This window comes from Pungitius pungitius, unplaced genomic scaffold, assembly GCF_949316345.1.
Source record: "Pungitius pungitius unplaced genomic scaffold, fPunPun2.1 scaffold_136, whole genome shotgun sequence".
NCBI lineage: Eukaryota > Metazoa > Chordata > Actinopteri > Perciformes > Gasterosteidae > Pungitius > Pungitius pungitius.
The window spans coordinates 1-19,227 of record NW_026909797.1 but is presented as its reverse complement, the minus strand read 5'-3'; the positions used below and the strand labels follow the sequence as shown (position 1 = coordinate 19,227).

The window sequence follows — 19,227 nt, the reverse complement described above, 5'->3', positions numbered from 1 at the left end:
CTTTCTCCTCCTCCTCCCCATCCTCCTCTTCTTCCTCTTCTTCTTCCTCCGTGTCTGGCGCCGGTAGAGGCCTGAACTCCTCCTTCCGTTTGTCTTTCTTCTTCTTCTTCTTCTTCTCCTTTGCAGGCGGCTCCTCTTCTACCTCCCGGCTCTTTTTCTTTTTCTTCTTCTTGACCGGCGCCTCGGCCGGACGCTCTTGGTCGCCTTCGCTATCCGAGTCGCTCTTGGTGGGCAGCGTCTTCTGACGAGAAAAGCAATGTCACATTGAATGTTATACATCAGAAATCAGCAGTAGTAGCGCCCTGACGCTGTTTTTTACCCTTGCAAAAACATTCATATTGACTGTGAATATGAAGAGTTTATGGTCTCAGTCTCTAGTTTCAACTCTTCTTCAATACAGCATGATGTTCATTTAGTAAATGATGGTCCATTTAGAATCAAACAACCGGAAACCTTGAGACCAAAAACCAACCTACATCCTCCTCTGATAGTCTATGACTAAGAGAATAAATCCTACATTTTCTCATAGACTTCTATGGGACAAGGGGGGTCGCCCCCTGCTGGTCACTACACTGAATGCAGCTTTGACACATGAAGCTTAGGGTCCATGTTTCAGACTCTGAGGTGTCAGTTTTAAATTAGATGGTGTGGTGGTATTCTGCCACTCAGACTCACCAAGCTCTTCTTGGCCTCTGCATCTTTCTTGGCCTTGATTTCAGCCATGGACCTCTTGAAAGCCAAGAGGACCTCGCAGCAGTCCTCCAGGTGGGCCTCGGGCTCCCAGGTGTCATCGTCCGAGCAGTAGTTCTTCCAGCGGACCCTGTAGAGCACTTCGCCCTATAAGCAAAAAAGAAACACACAGGATGATGTTAAGCCAGAGCTCAGTTTACAAGATTAAGGGAGAAACACAGCACTGAAAGCAACAGGAGGAAGTTACTTGCTGCGATTATAGACGGACTGAATTCATATTTTTGATTCGGTCTTCAGTTGAAGAGCTGCTAAGGCCACATGACCCTGAATCAAGGTTTTTAAACTGGCTGGATTAAAAATCACCTTCTCAGTCAAAAGTCTTTTTGTTCTTCTGAGTTTGTATCTCTACGGTGGAAATGCACTTATTGTAAGTCGCTTTGGATAAAAGCGTCAGCTCAATGAAATATGATGTAATGTAATGTAGTAGAAACAGCAACAGGTGAGCACAGCACCATCTCTGTGTCCTTTAATGAGGATCAGCAAGTCTGACATATTCATATTCCATTCATCAGTTTACATTTAGGACGTCACTTCAGATTCAGGCTAAAGTGAACGTGGAACTGTCCTGTGACTCAGAAATAACGTAACAAAATGTACAATAGAGGGAATTAACCGTGTGATCACCTGCAACCAACCACAGAGATGATCAACATCTATAAACTAGGATTATTAAAAATATCCTGATCAGACTTCAGAATGATGTATTTAATGCAACACGCTGATGTTTATCATTTATGATAATATTATCTATTATTGTGATAATAAACCTCAGCTGAAATATAATAAGTAACCTGAACTAAAGGTAGAACAATCAACAAAATAAATTATATTTATTCTAAATTAGATCCAAGAGATAATTATTAACTAAAGAGGCGTCTATCTGTTGAAACCCAGTCAACATCCGGTGTGTTGTTGCCATTGAGACAAACACAACGGGGCCGGACACTATGTTGTTTGTCTGGTCATTGCCTCACTGTACTACGTTATTGCTACATTGCTTGCATGTCAAACATTATTTTGGCAATAAATGTTCCTGATCCCCGACTACTCTCTGCGTGTGTTGTGATCGGTCGGGCAAAAGCAGCAAAGACGACGATGGTGTAAAAAGGGCTGAAAGACGTCCGTCCTGGGCCCGGAGAGGACACCGCACGGGGGAAGTTGAGCCAAAGAGGAAAACGACCAACAAAGAAACACGACGCTTAATGCGGTCGAGCCACAAGAGAAAGTTAAAACACCTGGAACACGCCGTCCGTGTAATGGAAAGATCCCGGGCTACACGTCGTGAGAGCGGAGCCATGTTTTCCAAAGCTAGCCCGAAGGCTAGGTGGCTAATAGCTAGCCAATAGCTAGCTAGGTAGCCGTTACCTCTTCTACTCGCATATCGATGATCCGCTCCACTTCGTACACATCTTCCTCCTCGTCTTGCTCGCTGTCCGCCGGCTCCACCTTCACCGCCTCAGCCGCCATGCCTGCGGGTTTTTGCTTTAGAAGCTATTTGTTTTTTGGGGTGGGGGTCAGAGGTCGGGCAGTGGGGGCGGTTGCCCAGCGCTCGTGAAGGCCGCGGCCGGTGCTCGGCTATCGTCGCTGGCAGTACCCGTTAGCTCTGCGGGCTCCGAGGTTCTCCAGCGCGCAGTCCAGCGCCCGCCCGCCCGCTCTCACCAGGCCGCGTTTGAGTGCCGCTCGAAAATCGGATATTTCTAAATCGCGTTCGTTATTAAGATGTTTGGCTTTCAAACGTTTTCTTTTCGTCGAAGTTTGTCCGCGGGGTGAAAGGTGCATGCGATATACTAATTATATATATATATATATATATATATGCAAGGCTAATGACGTATCGGCAAGAAACAGGTCACCTGTGCCATCATTTAATTGAATCCCACTGTTTTTAGAAACCACATTTCCGAAGTCCCCTAAAAGCAACACGGTTTGAGTGGCTTTTAAGCAAGGTAGACTGCAAGGCGGTGGACCCTCAGACCATTAAGTCAAGATATACATCTGACACACATTAGAGCATGTTTATTATCTCACACATATTGAATAAATGTGCTAAATAGAATCCACAAGGTGCTCATATACCCATGTGGTCATTGAATTTAACAGTTTGAAGCAAAATAAATATACATTACCATGGATTAGTGTATATCGCAACTAAACCCAAGGTTTATACATTATGTTAAGATTAAATATATTTTAAAAAGTATAAGTCGAGACATGAGCAGCATTACCTGAATTTAATGAAATCAACAAAAAAAAAAATACAGAATACTTTTGAAAAATGCTTTGAAAACAAATAAAATCCATAGTGCGACAATAAACAAACATATAAAAATAAGATGGAAATATTTTCGTACTTCCACTGAGAAGTCCGTGTAAATCAAATCAACGACCTCTACAATAATAAATGAGGATGACTCTGGAAGTATCAGAATGAACACTTTGTTCAACTCAAATGAGGGAAATACTGTGAAAACAGATCAGCCGAAGCAGAGTAAACAGAGCACAACTTAAGCAAAGGGAAGAACTGAAATAAAAATGAAAAGCAAATAAATTCCAATAACAATTTAGAAAGCCTGCGCTGGATTAAGAAGAGGGAGGGAGGAACGTCACTACTGTGCGGAGAATAAGGCCGTATTACTACCTTTCAGCCTTCCACCCTGAACCTTCTCTTCTCACACACCGAAAATGATCCTGAGGTCGGCCAGCGACAGTTTGGAGACGGTGCTTCCGGTTCCCGACAGCACGTTCTGGGCCAGCTCCTTCTTCTTCTCCTGCAGGGTGGAGATCTTCTCCTCCACCGTGCCGTCGCACACGAACCTGACGACACGCCAGAGTATAAAAAACACGTGAACCAGACGAGGCCTTAAGGGGGGGGGGGGGGGCAGAGACCATCCTTCACGGGCGGTTTTTAGTAGGGATTTAAAAAAAAGGCACCACATGGTTTCATGGTTTCTCTTGGTCTCCCCCTCGAGCTGCTTCGATAAAGGGAAGAAACGTTTAACATACTCCCATTGACTCGTCTATTCAGCCCGGCTTTAATACCATGACTCATGTGCTGTGATCTCAGTATTAACTCATTAATATATACCATCAAAGTTACCTGTGGATGGTGACGTCTTTACTCTGTCCCACCCTGTAGATACGGTCACAGGCCTGATCCTCCAGGGCGGGGTTCCTGTGAGGGGGGGGGAGGGGGTCAGAGGTCAACGACAACAACAAACATTGTTATGTTCAAAAGAATTCAGTTTGAACCGGATATAACTATTAGCAACAAGAAAAGGATCAGCTGATGTGTGAAAACAATTTCATTAACATAACATTTTTCAAGTTGAGTTGAAGCTTGTTTAAGAACAAAAGAAACAAATAAATAAGCAGAATGCTTAACTCAACCCAGCGGCTCACCAGTGCATGTCGATCAGAAACAGGTGATTCCCGCCGATGAGGTTCAGGCCGACGCCTCCAGCACAGAGAGACACCAGCATCACCTGAGGACCAAAGAACCGGCCCCCCCCTTGTGGTCAGTGTCCAACCCATTCTCACATCTGTGTAAACGGGCCAAATGCAGCGTGCACGAGACTTAAACACAGCGTGATGTCCCTTCACGAAGCGAAAGTTAAACCCTCGTTGGACAGGCCGGGCGGAGACTCGCCTGCGGCCCGCGGGCGTTGGTGTTGAACTCCTCCACCAGGTCCATCCGGTGTTTGGGGGCGACGGTCCCGTCGATGACGGCGTACCTGAGGCCCATCCCACGCAGGTGAACCGCCACGATTCTGAGCATGCTGGTCCACTGGGACACGATGACGCTGCACAGGTACCAGGGGACACACGTCAAGGGGGAGTCCTCTCAGAGGTCACACGTTGAGGTGGAGTTACCGTTTACCTTTTCTGATCCGCCCCCTTCTGCCTGATCGCCTTCAGCTCGGAGACGATAGCGGCGATCTGGGAAAATTCAAGGGGTTCACTTATTGATCTGAAGGTTTTAGTTGTCATGTTTTTTCTAGAAGGATTCCTCAGTAAGGTGGGGGCCACCTTGGTGCTCTCGCTGGTGTCCTCAAACAGACGAGAGGCGAAGCGGATTCCGTTGAGGGCCACGGTTCCGGGGGGGGGAGGGTCCGACCCGGGGGACGGGCCCGAGGAGAGCGACAGAGCGTTGAGCTGCTCCTCCAGAGACAAGACGATGCCATCGCCCTGCAGCTCGGAGGTGTCCAGAGTCTGGAGGGGGGGGGGGGGGGGCAGACGGAGAGACATCAGAGCTTTTTATGCAACTTGCATAAGCCGCGCGTGTGTTTCTGCGCGTGCGTCCATGTGCGAAACCTTCTGGAGGAGCGACAGGTGACAGCAGCACTGACGGAGGCGCAGCAGCAGGGACAGGATGTGGACGGTGCTGGACGCCTGCTGAGGCTGCTGAGAAGTCGAGGCCGCCTGAGACACACCGAACTCCTGCGCCACTGAGCAGGGCACACACGCACACACAATGTCGTTATTTAAATACATTTAAATACACCTCGTTTGTACGTCTGAGCTCATCACCGGCTCACCTTTGTCGAAGGGGTTCGAGCTGGAAGCGTCTCCTTTCCTGTCGCTCCCCTCGTGTCGCTTCAGGTAGTTCTGCAGAGTCGACCTGGAGGAAAGAGCCAATCAACTAGGAACCTCGGTGTGACACTTGACTCCCAACATCACAGCGACAACACGATCCTGTAGGTCCACCATCTGCAACATCAGGAGTAAACGACCCCTTCTCACTCTGAAGGCGGCGCAGGTACGGAATCAGGCTCTTGTCATCTCCTGGACTATTGTAACGCTCTCCTGGCAGGTCTCCTTGCTCCATTCCACCTCTGCAGCTCATCCAGAATGCAGCAGCTCCACTGGTCTTTAACCTTCCTAAATTCTCCCATACTACTCCACTCCTCCTCTCTTCACTGGTTACCAGTGGTTGACCCCATTCACTTCAAAGCCCTGGTGCTCACGTAGCATGCTGTGAATGGATGGGGTCCAGTCTCCATCCAGGACATGGTCAAACCCTCCATCCCAACATCAAGCTGCTTGTTCCTCCCTCACTGAGAGCAAAACACTCGACTAGATCACGACTCTTTGCTGTCCTGCTCCTAAATGGTGGAAGGAGCTCTGTGATGACATCAGGACCACAGAGAGCCTTTACATCTTCAGACTAAACCTCCACTAAAACACTAACACACTGTAGACCTTAAACTTAAAATGGCTCTTATCTATAACAAGTTCCTCCCCCTCTCTGCCCCCCCCGTTGTACCTGGACTGGGCAAAGACCACGTCGTACACAGCCTGCTCGTCCCGGGACAGTTCGAGTCGATGCACCTCGCAGGTCCGATCGGGGAGAGACACCTGGAACCAGAGAGCTCGTGTGATCTCACCATCAGTGACACGTCAAAATGGCCGCTGTGCTGCGGCGAAGGCGCCCGCCCCCTCACCAGCGGTTTCCCCTCAGAGTCGCGCTGGGCCTTGGTCCGTCGGAGCAGCAGCGTCCTGGTCAGGATGTTGAGTCTCTCGCGGCCCCGGTTGGAGCCGTTGTCCACCTGGGCTTTCCACACCTTGTACTCGTCGAACGGGGAGCAGCGCAGGAACCTGAGGGACGGAGACGGACGCGCCGTGAGGAGGACGTGACAACAGGGTGCTTGTCCACGCTGGGGAGGGGGGGGGGGCTCCTCGTGGTCTTACTTGAGCAGCGAGTACATGTCCAGCAGGTTGTTCTGGATTGGCGTGCCGGTGACAGCCCAGCGGGCGCGGGCCCTCAGCTGGCACACGGCCATGGACGTCTGCACTTTGGGGTTTTTGATGTTGTGGGCTTCGTCCAGCACCACCCGGGCCCAGGCGACCCGCAGCAGAGGAGCCGAGCGGGGCGGCTGAGGGACGGCGGGACGCAGAGAACGTGTGAGAGGGGTTTCCTGGGAAGGATAGCGGTAGAGGGTTTAAATCACTCACCACTTCATCCGCATCTTTGCTGGAGCTTTCCGCGCCCCCCTTCTGAGCCGGGACCTCCTTAGAGACCAGACTGTATGTGGTCACCACCACATCAAAGTCAGCCAGCCTGGGAGAGACAAAGAAAGATGGAGAGTGAACTGTTGATTCGAGTCAATGTGTCAGCAAATACTGGTTTAGTCACGGTTCAACGTGATCATGCTTTATGGTCTGTTTGACTCTAAATGGACCATCACTCACTAAATGAACATCATGCTGCATTGAAGAAGACTTGAAACTAGAGACTGAGACCATAAACTCATGTTTACAATGTTTACTGAGGGAATAAATCAAGAGAGAAGTAGAGTCATTTCCTCATAGACGTCTATGGGACCAGAGGAGTCGCCCCCTGCTGGTCACTACACAGAATGCAGCTTTAACTCATGAAGCAGCAGCTTCACTGGTGTGCGTTGGGTCGCTCACAGTTCGGCTCTTCTCTCGCGTTGGGGGCCGTGGTACAGGTAGACCGTGAGCTTGCCCGTCTTCACGTGTCTCTCGATCTCCCTCTTCCAGTGGTGCACCAGGGAGGCGGGGCAGATGATCAGGGTTCCTGTAGAAGCCACCAGGCTGGAGTCTGGAGGGCCGACAAACATCCACTCGCTCTGAATTCTGCTCTTTATGTTGTTTGGATATGCAGTGCACGTGAGAAACGGGTGTGAGGTACCGGTCTTTGAGATCCAGCTCTGCGGCTTCTTCTCCACCTCCTTGTTAGCTTTGGTCTTCTTGGCCAGAATGAGAGCGATGATGGTCAAGGTTTTCCCCAGGCCCATGTCATCCGCTGAATGCAGAGGGCAACAAAAGGATGTGGGACCATGAGGAGGACACCTGTTTGTCAGGTTTTAAGTGACATACCTAAGAAGACCCATATAGGCGTATTTCCACCGCTGTAATCGAGTCTTTGCAACAACAACTTTAGTAGATAAAAAGGATTTTAAATAGCTCAACTTACCCAGAATTCCTCCGCAGGGGTTCTGGTTCTCTCTCCAGAGCAGCCAGGCCAACGCTCTCCTCTGGTGGGCCAGCAGCAACACCTGGCAGCCAATCACAAGAGCTCAGTGTTACCGCGGAAACGCAGCCCATCGAGGGAGGACCGGTGTGACACTCAGGGTCGCAACCTTGATGCCCTTGGGGTCCGGGACCTCGGCCTCGGGGTCGGGGCAGGACTCCAGGGACTTGTGGAGGTGGTCGATGGTCTCGCTGGTGGCGTTCTTCACGGCCAGCAGGCGGTCGTCGGTCATCCGGCCCCCGTAGAAGGCCTGATGGCCGGCTGGGGAATGGGAAAGAGGATACAAACAAGGATAAAAAAACTAAAAACATGTCATAGAATAACTAAATAAATGTGCAATAAAAACGAATGAGGTAAGAGATCCTTACAATGAATAAGAAACAAAGAACCAGTTCTGCCTTTTCTCACTCACTGAGAATTTTGCTCATCTCTTCTTGTAAATAAAAAATAAACAACAACAATGACAGCGATGCCCGCCCCCCCTCCGGTTTTGGGCCTACCTCCATACGCTTGGGTGTAACTCTGACTCTGCTGGAGGTCCTGCTGTTGGGAGGGGCCCGGTGCCGGGGGGGCGGGGAGCAGGATGGTGCCGCCCCGCCGGCCGAAGGGGTTGACCTCCAGATCGGCTCCATCGCCGCTACCTCCACCCTGAGAGCCTGCGGGTGGAGACACATGAGCCCAATTCCAACCTGCTTCTCTTTCTGTCACCGAGAGCCCATTTGTGGTGTTGTTACCGGGCGGAGAAGGAGCGGCGAGGCTCAGAGACTCCAGAGCGTCCTGCAGCTCCTTCACCTGGGACTTCAGCCGCTCCCCTTTGTCGGGCAGAGCCGCCACATTCACCGCCAACAGGGTCGCCTTAAGGTGGGGGGGATTGATAAAAAATGTAAAGTTCTCTTTTATTGAGATATTTAGTGCAAAATGAACTAACTTGAGTTAGCTCATTAAAGTCAATTCACACAACGTAAACATCGATATGTGATTGAATCGTTTCAAGAGCCCTGAAGGATGATAAGACGATCATATCGCCCTTGTTCTTATGCCTTCCTGTCCTGGTTACTTCCTTTGCTTGTGACTTCCTGTCCTAGTTACTTCCTTTGCTTGTGACTTCCTGTCCTAGTTACTTCCTTTGCTTATGACTTCCTGTCCTAGTTACTTCCTTTGCTTATGACTTCCTGTCCTAGTTACTTCCTTTGCTTATGCCTTCCTGTCCTAGTTACTTCCTTTGCTTGTGACTTCCTGTCCTAGTTACTTCCTTTGCTTATGCCTTCCTGTCCTAGTTACTTCCTTTGCTTGTGACTTCCTGTCCTAGTTACTTCCTTTGCTTGTGACTTCCTGTCCTAGTTACTTCCTTTGCTTATGACTTCCTGTCCTAGTTACTTCCTTTGCTTATGACTTCCTGTCCTAGTTACTTCCTTTGCTTGTGACTTCCTGTCCTAGTTACTTCCTTTGCTTATGCCTTCCTGTCCTAGTTACTTCCTTTGCTTGTGACTTCCTCTCCTAGTTACTTCCTTTGCTTATGACTTCCTCTCCTAGTTACTTCCTTTGCTTATGACTTCCTGTCTGTTCTCATCTCACTGAGCAGTCGTCTGTCTGCTTGGTTCTCTTCCTCCTGAACATCCGTAACCACGGAGACTCGGGGTGACGTCCCTCACCTTCTTCTGCTGGAGCTGAGCCGTGAGCAGGCCCTGCAGCCCTCGGGGGTCCTGCTGCTGACCTTTGACCTTCGACGCCGGCTGGAACCCGGCGAAGGCGGTCAGCGTCTTCTGAACGGCAGAGGCGGGCGGCGCTTTCTGAGCCGCCGGCGTCACCGACACCACCACGAGGTCATCGTCATCATCACCCTCGCCGTGGACCTGGTGGACCGCGGGGCGGCTGGCCTCCGGTTGTGCTGCTTTGGTCGATGCGGGGGGGTTCCTTCTGCTGTCAGAGTCCCTCTCTCCGGTTTCCTTGACTCTTTCGGTCGGTTGTTGAGGAGAGTCCTCGCGGGGACCCGGCAAGGACTCGGAGACGAGGACCCGCTCGCCGTGCTTCTCGTCCCTCGGCCCCCCCCCACTGCTCGCTTTGAGGCACTTTTCCTCCTCATCCGAAACCCTTTTCTTCAGCTTCATTCCCGGCGGAAGCCGTTTGCCTCGGTACGACTCTGCCTCCTGTTCCCCCGCGGCGACGCCATCCACGTTTTCTTTCTGAGGCCTCCCTCCCCCCTCGGCCTTGTGACTCTCGCCGCTGCCTCTCTCCTCCCCCCCGCCGCCGCCGCCGCCGCCCCGCTGCATCCTCCTCCACTCGGAGTCCGAGTCCGTCTTGCCGGAGGCTTTGAAGGGGTTTCGGACGGGCGGCAGGCAAGAAGGCTGCGGCTGCGCGTGGGACAGAGGGTTCCTCTTCTCCTTCTCGGGCTGCATGGACGGAAGGAGACGGACGCTTCAAGAAACGGGAAGCAGAGAGACAACGGGACAAGAGAGTCCTGTCTTTGTACATGTACAGTTACGTCTACGTGTTCATTCAGAGATAAACGGCTCGAACAATAGTTTTTTTGAAGTATATAAATAAAAAGGTGTATGGTGTAATCTGGCTGTTTTACCGCACTCCACGGAACGTTTCCACACCACTTCTGGGCGGCTTTTTTACCCACAATGCACCTGTAGAACAACCTGGAAAATAAGAGAAGAGATAGAAAAGTTATAATAATAAACATCAAAGAGACGACCATCATGGAACATACAGAATGAGACGTGTCAACAGTGGAGACACAACAGATTAGTGGTTTAGACTTGTTTAGGACAGAAGAAATACAAAGTCCACCTGTGGCTCTGCTGCTGCAGACTGTAGGTGAGCGCTTGGAGTTCCACCATCGAGTCTTCGTGCTGGAGGCAGTTGGATGGTGAAATTCTGGAGGAGATGATAAACAGCGATAAACAGCAATATAATTCTGCTACTATTAAACCATTAAATAATCACCAGTTGTGTTTTGACAATTGTCGGACTCGTTCCGGCTTGAATGAAGTAACAGTTAACTGAAGTGGATTGAGACTGGAGTTAACGTTAAAGCTGTTATTATTGTGTACCTATGAGAAGGAAACGATGAAGCAAACAAACCTCCGGTTGGATAAAATAACAGTTACATTTCTGGACTCTTCTGGGTTGGACTACAGTGTCCCCAGGCTTCTTCGTTAATTCATAAATGGAAGGATTAATGATCACATCCCTGCACACATGGTGCCTGAATGGGTCTGCTTACCGTGCCACATGAGTGAAGTCACAGCCCTGCTTGTCAACGCAGACGTAGAAGCTTTTGCCTTTGTTTGGTCCATCTTTAACGCCGGTTTTTAACATGCACAAGCTACCTGTAGGAGGACATAAGAGGGCGAGGTATTGACGAAATCATAACAAATAAACAAAGCGTATTTTCACTACAGGACTTCAAAGGAGAAGCGTAGAAAAAGGCGGGTTGTCTGCTGTGAAACACACGGATTATCTAGCGTTGTATTCTGTAATTAACGGTTAGCTAGCTGTAACTTATGGAAACTTACCGTGAACATTACATAAAACCTTCTCCATTGCAGGACAGTGTCACAATGTGGAAACTTTGCTTTTCGTATCGACCAATCGCAGCAGTCCTAAAACACATCCGGTTAGTAAATGTCAGTTTAAAAGTTGACGTGCTGATGAGGTGATACAAATCACTTATGATTTAAAAAGAAGTGGGGCTATAACCACGTTTAAATATATAATAAAAGGTAGATTACGTAATGACCTCAGCATAGAATTAGATTATTTAACGGTGCGGCAGATCTTATTCCAAGTATCGCTTTTATTGTGCAATTTTTCTACGCAGCGTCGTTAGACCGGATGTAATACGAAGCTCGCTTTCCCCAAAAAGTAACGTAATAGTTTAGAAGTTGTAACATTACAAAAGCGTTATGTTTATTTATATATAAAAGTATATCATTATAATATATAATTATAATATAATATGATAATAACTTTTATGGAACAAAAACACTTCCACCTTTACACAGAAAGAGAGGATGGAACTACACTACCCATCATGCAACGAAATGATTCGCCGCCGGGTCTTTTCTTGCTCTCGCGGGCTTTGTTTTGACATGGCGGCAGTCTTTGAAATTCATGTCAGTTATATTTCAATAACGCACCTTTCCCCTCCAGCAACAGCACTTTTTGCCGATGTTACAGGTAAATAGAACATGTTTTGACACATATATTAACTTCGCCGATGTATTCGCTTCGTCACCTGGCGTAGCGCCGGTTGAACAAAGTTGGTTTTGTCTATCAAGTAGCTCGTTAACAAGAAGAAAAAAAGCCCTTTAAATGCACCGCAAAATCGAAAAGACGTTGGTAGAACGTCACAAATCTGTAACGTAATTGGCCATTTCACGTTGTTTAAAACTTGTTGTGACTGTTAGAGATTCAGCCGCTTCGCTTTCTCAAACAGCTGATTTCGTTGCTAACCAAACAAACCGACGCCCTGCGGTCGAAACATGCTAACAAGCTAATGCTAATTCACCTTAAACCGGATATTTATTTATAAATAGTGTTCGGGGACCTGGCATCCGGCGTGCGTGGCATGGCGTTAATTCGCAGTGTGATTAACCTGTAACCTGCCGCCATCATAATCTGCCGTTTCCAATCCCGGATTAGCGAGTCCTGCTTGAGAGAGCGCGGTCACCATGTCATCTCCAGCCGGGTTTCGGTACTCGCAGGCGGACTTCCTCGCCCGGTGGATGCCGAGTAGCTCCAGAGCTGGGGTGATCCTCAGTCCCTGCCCAGACCTGGCTGGCTCCCTGCGGGGGGGATCCGCCTCCCTGGAGCCGGACGACTCCTTCGCCTCGGACTTCGCCCCTCTGGCGGGCTCCGCGGACAGCAGCTGCCTCGGCGTGGACGGTTCCGACCGGTCACCTGGAGGAGAGAAGGTCGGACCCGGCGGGGCGGTCAGCAGTGAGCCGGACGGTCTGATGGCGAGCACTTCAGAGGATATGCCCGTGATGATGAAGCTGGAACAGGTAAAGACATTGTCTGGGTAACACTGTGTTTATATGTACGAATGGGCAGGTACAGGTCCAGCATGCACTGGGGGGGGGGGGGGGCGGGGTTGCAGGAGAGGAAGCCCAAAGGACTTTCTCTCTTCTTCTGTTAAATCATCATCGGACAATTCACTTTCTGGTCTGCGTAAACCACAAACTCATTAGTGACCATCTTGGTTTTGCCTGGTACAGATGTTTTTGGAGTGGGCAAATAGTTATTCATATATCACACAAGAGAACTCTGAACGTATTTATCCAAGTATATTGAAAATTCCTGAACACGTCCACTGAAATTGACAGCTTTTCCCGCTACCAGGCTGATTTTTCATCAATTAACATACGTTGTGATGCGTCCTATTGATACTCAGAGAAGGTCTTGCAGTTAGAGTGAACCGGAGTGAGCACAAATAGACATAACCTTCAGGGGCCATTTATGTTGCAACAGACTTTAAATCCTGATTCCTGATCCTGAAACGGTGGCAGAAGTCTGTGCATTCAAGTCAGTCTGCTGCTTTTTGATATGTCAACCCATGCGTATGCGCAGTCATTGTGCAAGTGAGGAGGACAGCAACAAAAACGTTAGTGTGTTGGAAACCACTGAAGTGGAATCAGTGTCAGAGGGAGGTCCCGGTTCGGTGCACACAGTCACCACTGAGTTCATTTCAAGTGTCTGGTTGGGATAACGAGTGGACAGGAGCGTTGGCTGCGTGGCTCATTGAGACGCGGTGATGTTTGTTTGTGCAGTTGAGGAAGTGGCAGCAGCACATGCAGGAGCAGCTGAAAGCCCACCAGTTGGAGGAGCTTCTTCACCTCCAGGGCGAGCAGCAGAGGCTGCTGGGAATGATGAATGGATCCCAACACGGCACAGAAGGTCAAAAAGAGATAGTTTACCAAGAATCTCTAAAGATACCACATATGTTGGTAGGAGAGGGCATTTGTCCTGCTTCCATCCTCCCTAGCTCTTTCCTATATATGTGTGTGTGTATTTTCTATGTGCAGATTGGCAATCCAGAGAAACCCCATACAGCCCCACCATAAACTGCCGGGGAGTCACTTTGGGCCTCCGACAGCACCAAGAGCCGTCACCTGCACAGACTCGGGAACGGCTACCAGGAGGTCCGGATTGTGACGTGGTGGACGATGAGGCAGAGGGTGAGGAAACGGTTCTTTCACCTCACTGTGACCACAACATTGTGAAGCTTTTCTTATTTTCCTTTGGAGCAGTCAGCTCTTTTCTTTTCTTCTGGAGATGAATCATTTCAACGGTGTTTGTTTACTGCAGGCTCATGGAGCTCCAGAGCAGAAGATCAGGAACAGAGTGCTGAAAGAAGTCATTTTCAGGAGCATGATGACACGCTGATACCGAGTAATGGTGAGGCTTTGACTGAACACAGCAGCAGAGAAGAAGGTGAAGTCTCCAATGACAGGTAAATGCTTCTCAGGGAGAGAAAGGTGCCTGTTGTGGCTCTTTAGTAAACGGCTTTGTATCAGTGCGTCTGTGCCTCCTCCCTCAGACCCATAAAGCTGGGCATCTGCGGTCAGAAGACGTTTGAGGAGTTGCTGGAGGAGCAGATGAGGGTGGAGGAGCAGAGACTCAAGTCTGCCCGGCAACCGCAGGTCAGAGAATAAAACAAGGGTTGATTGGAAAATGTTAATAGATTAAAATGTAATTAGGATCCATTAATTATACTAAAAAGCCGGTATCTCTTCATATTTGTACATTCAAAGAAGTTTTGAGAATTCTCATTACAATCATTTGTGTCTCCTGACTTTAACAGGCCGACGGTGGCGCTGAAGCCCCCCCCAAGAGGGCCTATCTAAAGCGGGGCGAGGGCCTGTTGAGATTCACCGCCAATCGCAAAGCTCCGCCACCGAAAGCGGGTTTGAAGACTGACACCAAACCAAATCTCCCGCCCGGCGCGCTGTGCCGCAGCCGCTCGGAGCCGGCGGCCCTCCAGCGGCTCGCCGTCCAGCGCAAAACCGCCAGCCTCAACAAGGAAAACCGGCCGAGGGGGCCGAAGGACGCGGCCCCGGCGGCTTGGGTCGAGAGGAGCGGCGGGCCGAACCCTGCCGCCAAACAGGCGGGCGCGTCGAGAGAGCCGGAGAGGGCCCCGCCCGCCGGAGGGGGCGGCGTCCCCGGGGAGTCCTTCGAGGTGTCGTTCCAGGAGAAGCTGCGGCGCTGGGACTGCGACCAGCAGCTGGAGACGGTGGAGCTGGGGGAGTTCGAGCTGCTGGAGCAGGCGGCCGAGGAGCTGTCCTTCTCCTCCAACTCCTCCTTCGTCATGAAGGTTTGGAGTCCTCGACGTGTCCTCTCTGCTCATTCCAGCATTATTCTTAGAGACTTGATACCTTTTACTAAAGTGCGAAGCTCTTCTTCAAAGTAAAATCAATGTTTCTCTAATGACTGTTTGTGAGCTGAAGAGCATCTCGCAGCTTCTTGATTTGTTCCCGATCAGAGTTTATGATCTTCTTCTATGTTGGGTTTGTACCCTAACGCATGGGACTTGTGCCCGGGCAGGTTCTTCAGCTGGACCGCCAGCACGGAGGGCTCCACCCGCGCCGGCTCTCCTCCACCCCCATCAAGTCACCACCCAGAGGTGCAGTCCAGAGGTGCAGCGGCCCAACTGTTCCAAACTGCTCCGCCTCCTCAGATGCTCTCGTGGCGAAGACGAGAGACGACGCGGCCGGGGGCAAAGTGAGCGCGGGGGACGAGTGGGACGGGCTCAGGGAGTCTGATGCCTCCACCTGCAGCAGCGGCGAGTCACAAGAGCAGGAAGTGGGGGTCAAACCGCCTTTGTTTCCCGGCGCCTTTCACTTCCCGGCTCGGCCCGACCCGCCGTACGACAGGCGCTCGTATCAGGACGAGGACGAGGACAGCTGTGGGGGTCCGCCGTCGGACGTGGAGCCCGATGAGTCGACTCTGATCGAGGACGGAGACGGGCAGCGGGGGGGGGTCGTGTTCGATGACGACGACACGTGGAACGACCCGGAGGACGCCGACTCGGGCGATTGCGGTAAAGGAGCCGGTATCGCCCCCCCGGGGACGGCTCTGTGCAGGAAGTTGGCGCTGAGCAAAGGGGTGGAGGTGAATGTGGACGAGGGCACGGATCCTCCTCCTCCTCCTCCTCCGCCCGCCTCGCAGCTCATGACCAGGTTGTTCCCCTCACTGAAGCCCAAGGCCCAGAATGCACCTCTCCTCCCTCCTCCTTCTGCTGCTGAGTCCAAAAGGGCAGAGGAGACATCCGGTGAGACACACAATTCGTGGTCTTTTAATCATCATCAGAAGCCACATTGGTTTATTTATTCTCACTGTTTGAGTCAGACAGGAAGTAGATGCATTTAAATTGTGACTTAATTAATTTTGGAACTTCAAAGGGCACCCGACCAAAACATTTTCATTGTTTTTTTAATCAGAAATATGTCAAAATAAATAAATAAACGTATTGCATTAATTGGCAGTTTTACATTTGTAGGATGTGTGTGTGTCCTTCTCTCCCCCAGGCCAGCAGGTCCAGTCCAGGCAGCTGAGGGAGAGACTGGTGGAGCTGGAGATCGAGATCGAGAGATTCAAGAAGGAGAACGCCGCGCTCGCCAAACTCCGACAGGAGAACGAGAAGAACCGAGAACACCTCAGGTGACTGGTCCCTCCATGTCCTCCTTCTGGACTCGTCCTGAATGGCGCCACACTTCACGCCAGCTGTCGCCTCCTCTCTCGTAGGACGGAGCGCTCACAGTTCGAGCGGACGAAGGCGGAGGAGCTGGCCAAGTTCGAGGAGTTCAAGAAGGAGGAGAACCGGAAGCTGCAGAAGGAGCGCAAGCTGTTTGAGAAGCACGCGTCGGCCGCCAGAGCCGTGCCTGACAAGAAGGAGCGGGAGGAGATCCAGGTTGGTGGTTCCAGTCCGATGATCCGTCCCAGCAGAAGGAAGCTCTTCCCGTAGGTCCCGGGGCTCATTGTGCCCCTGTGCTCTGTCTGCCAGGCGCTGAAGCAGCAGCTGAGCTCTCTGCAGGAGGAGCTGAGGGGGAGGGAGACTCGCTGGGCCTCCTCCCACAGCCGCCTGAGGCAGCAGATCGACTCCCTCAGCCAGGAGAACGGCTCCCTCCGGGACGAGGTACCCACCTGAAGTCCCTCCCCCCCCCCCCCCCCCCCGTAGGCTGCAGCCTGGGGACATGGAGACACAGCTTGTGAGTGTATGTCCTCTCTATAATTTAAGATCCGGATGTTGGAAAAGCTCCGGCTGAGCTCCTGGCAGAAAAATCCCGTGGAGGCAGAGAAGGACCGAGAAACCAAAGAAGGTCCCAAAATGTGTGAGAACAACGCGTCTGTGACCAAAGGAGTGAAATTCGCCGTAAGCTGGTTCTTCTTCTTTGTTGGTAACATTCAAAGTAGTAAACAAGCATCAGCTCCTCATCTCACCCCCACGTGTGCGCTCAGAGTCCTCTGGACTCCAGAGGAGGAGGAACCATCAGCAGGAGGATCAGCCCCCCGCAGAGCAACACCGCTGCAGCCTCCAGGGGGGGCTCCGGCGGGGGGGGTCAGGGTGCTGCAGGTACGCTCGGTCTCCATTCACAGCAACACACTAAATCACAAGATCACGGACTCCCAAACAGAAGCAGGCTTACTTTCGAAGGCTTAGCTCTGTATCCACCAGCTGATGATTAATAACAGCTGTTTGTATCATCTCGATTTGTCCCCTTTTATTTCTGATTCCTCAGTTTTCATTGTTCATTATGCTAAATAACTTTGATACATTACCACTAGTCACAGAATGTGATGGATTGTGTTTTGTTCTGGCGCTGAGACCAGTTGAGCTTTAGTTCTGCAGGGATCCTTCACCCTTTATTCTGTTCTCCACAATCATCTTGATCAACCCTCAGAGTGTGTTGATTTTCTTTTGTCTGTTTTTGTGTTGATTGGCAGCCGGGATGAAGAGCAGCCTGAGGAGGCCGTCGGCCACATGCCTCTCCTCCTCCTCCTCCTTGTCCTCCTCGTGGCCCGGCAGGAAGAAGGACGAGAGGCCGACACCCGGCAGCGAGAGCCAGGACAAAGCGCCGAACCCAGAACCCCCGGTGAGACGCCAGGTGGCTTCCCCGCGACCTCTGACCTCCGAGCGGTCGCCCCCGGTTTGACGTCTTGTGTCTTTCTAGAAGTTCTCGTCTCTGCCAAGCGAGCCGGACGGCAGCGAGGACAACGAGCCCGAGGAGGTGCAGGAGGCGCAGGAGGTCCAGGAGGTCCTCGCCCACGCAGACGGGAAGGTGAGACAGTCTCCTCCTTTCTGAAGAATGATCTGCATATTTTCACTCATTCATTTAACAGATTATTTACGATTAACAGTGGTGCTGCTGCCAGTTAAAAATAAAATATGTACTGAATTTTAAATAAGATGAGGTAGAACAAAAGAAGCATAAGAATTCAGTATAAAATCAGGAGACTTGTCTCTACAGAAGGAAACGCTTCTGGCCGACGGCCGGCGACTCCTCGTCTTCAACAACGGCACCAAGAAGGAGGTCTCCGCCGACGGGCTCACCGTCAAAGTCACCTTCTTCAACGGGGACACCAAGGAGGTGACAGCCGACCAGCGGGTGGTGAGGAACCGCTAAGCTTCTCCAAGGGGGGGGCCTTAAAGGGCCAGTGTGCCACTTTCCACAGGCTCTATTGGCAGAGGGAATGTAATTTCACCTTAAACTAAAGAGTCCTTGCTTTAAAATGACCAAACCAAACCGTAGAGTCTTCATCAACCCCGGGGGGGGGCGCCGTTGTTCTCCATGGCAACGGGATGCCACTTTCTAGATTGTGAATGTTTCCGGTGAATCTCCTCAGATCTACTTCTACGCTGAGGCCAAGACGACTCACGTCACGTACCCGGACGGCCTGGAGGTCCTGCACTTCCCCAACAACCAGACCGGTGAGCGCCGCTCGTGGGAATCCGGTACTCTTGACTATTGATCCACATCTGTCCAACGGGAACGTCAACCCTCCGCTCGCTCCTGCGTTTCTCCAGAGAAACACTTCCCAGACGGCCGGAAGGAGATCGTCTTCCCGGACCAGACGGTGAAGAACTTGTTCCCCAGCGGCCGGGAGGAGAGCGTTCTGACGGACGGCACCGTGATCCAAGTCAACCCGTAAGAAGCGTCCGCACATGAGCACGTTTCCCCTCTTTTTACAGCCTTGTTCCAAAGTCATTTTTCCCCTCATTTCCACACAACGACAAAAGAAAAACAGCTCAACTTCAAGTTTATTACAAATGTAGCACGTGCACAAGTATTCAGACTTTGAACAACTCTCTATTGAAGCTCCTTGGGTCTGATGCTGAGAGCATGTGCAGTGGAAGGTTCTTCTCTCGTCATATAGCGACCATCAGGTTCTTGGTCACCTCCCTGAGTGAGGTCCTTCTCAGCTTGGCCGACGGTTCTGAACCCTGTGGGACTGATGGAGGCGGCTGCCTTTCC

At 51.0% G+C, this 19,227-nt stretch overlaps 2 protein-coding genes across 3 annotated transcripts; one reads left to right on the top strand and one right to left on the bottom strand.

Annotated features, from left to right (window-relative positions):
- Nucleotides 1-2,751: 2,751 nt before the first annotated feature.
- ttf2 (transcription termination factor, RNA polymerase II) lies at nt 2,752-11,296 on the bottom strand. Its single transcript, XM_037489282.2, has 23 exons — nt 11,269-11,296; nt 10,977-11,082; nt 10,541-10,627; nt 10,320-10,389; nt 9,397-10,134; nt 8,479-8,599; nt 8,245-8,400; nt 7,854-8,005; nt 7,688-7,769; nt 7,403-7,516; nt 7,162-7,312; nt 6,703-6,808; nt 6,439-6,623; nt 6,192-6,345; nt 6,014-6,105; nt 5,286-5,368; nt 5,062-5,195; nt 4,777-4,959; nt 4,628-4,686; nt 4,397-4,550; nt 4,150-4,232; nt 3,848-3,922; nt 2,752-3,564 (listed from the first exon to the last, which is right to left on the bottom strand). Exons 1-23 carry the CDS (start codon nt 11,294-11,296, stop codon nt 3,420-3,422), a joined length of 3,258 nt encoding a protein of 1,085 aa, XP_037345179.2. The 3' UTR covers nt 2,752-3,419.
- Nucleotides 11,297-11,809: 513 nt separating this feature from the next.
- LOC119229119 (centromere protein J) lies at nt 11,810-19,214 on the top strand. Of its 2 annotated transcripts, none has more exons than XM_062560309.1 (18): nt 11,810-11,932; nt 12,398-12,759; nt 13,525-13,651; nt 13,780-13,932; nt 14,063-14,207; nt 14,295-14,397; nt 14,559-15,068; nt 15,299-16,025; nt 16,282-16,414; nt 16,499-16,664; nt 16,758-16,889; nt 16,992-17,126; nt 17,213-17,327; nt 17,699-17,847; nt 17,926-18,033; nt 18,223-18,342; nt 18,599-18,683; nt 18,780-19,214. In XM_062560309.1, exons 2-18 carry the CDS (start codon nt 12,427-12,429, stop codon nt 18,902-18,904), a joined length of 3,366 nt encoding a protein of 1,121 aa, XP_062416293.1. In that variant the 5' UTR covers nt 11,810-11,932; nt 12,398-12,426; the 3' UTR covers nt 18,905-19,214. The 2 variants fall into 2 exon arrangements, with proteins under 2 accessions (XP_062416293.1, XP_062416292.1); XM_062560308.1 differs by having other exon boundaries at nt 11,812-11,932; nt 18,223-18,363.
- The last annotated feature ends 13 nt before the right edge of the window (nt 19,215-19,227 follow it).

Coding starts and splice junctions, on each gene's coding strand:
- LOC119229119 (XM_062560308.1), top strand. CDS start 12,427: ATGTCATCTCCAGCCGGGTTTCGGTACTCGCAGGCGGACTTCCTCGCC. Junction 12,760..13,524: donor TGATGATGAAGCTGGAACAG/GTAAAGACATTG, acceptor TTGTTTGTGCAG/TTGAGGAAGTGGCAGCAGCA. Junction 17,328..17,698: donor GGGGGGTCAGGGTGCTGCAG/GTACGCTCGGTC, acceptor GTTGATTGGCAG/CCGGGATGAAGAGCAGCCTG.
- ttf2 (XM_037489282.2), bottom strand. CDS start 11,296: ATGGAGAAGGTTTTATGTAATGTTCACG. Junction 11,083..11,268: donor GGTTTTATGTAATGTTCACG/GTAAGTTTCCAT, acceptor GTCCTCCTACAG/GTAGCTTGTGCATGTTAAAA. Junction 6,809..7,161: donor CGCGAGAGAAGAGCCGAACT/GTGAGCGACCCA, acceptor TGTCTCTCCCAG/GCTGGCTGACTTTGATGTGG.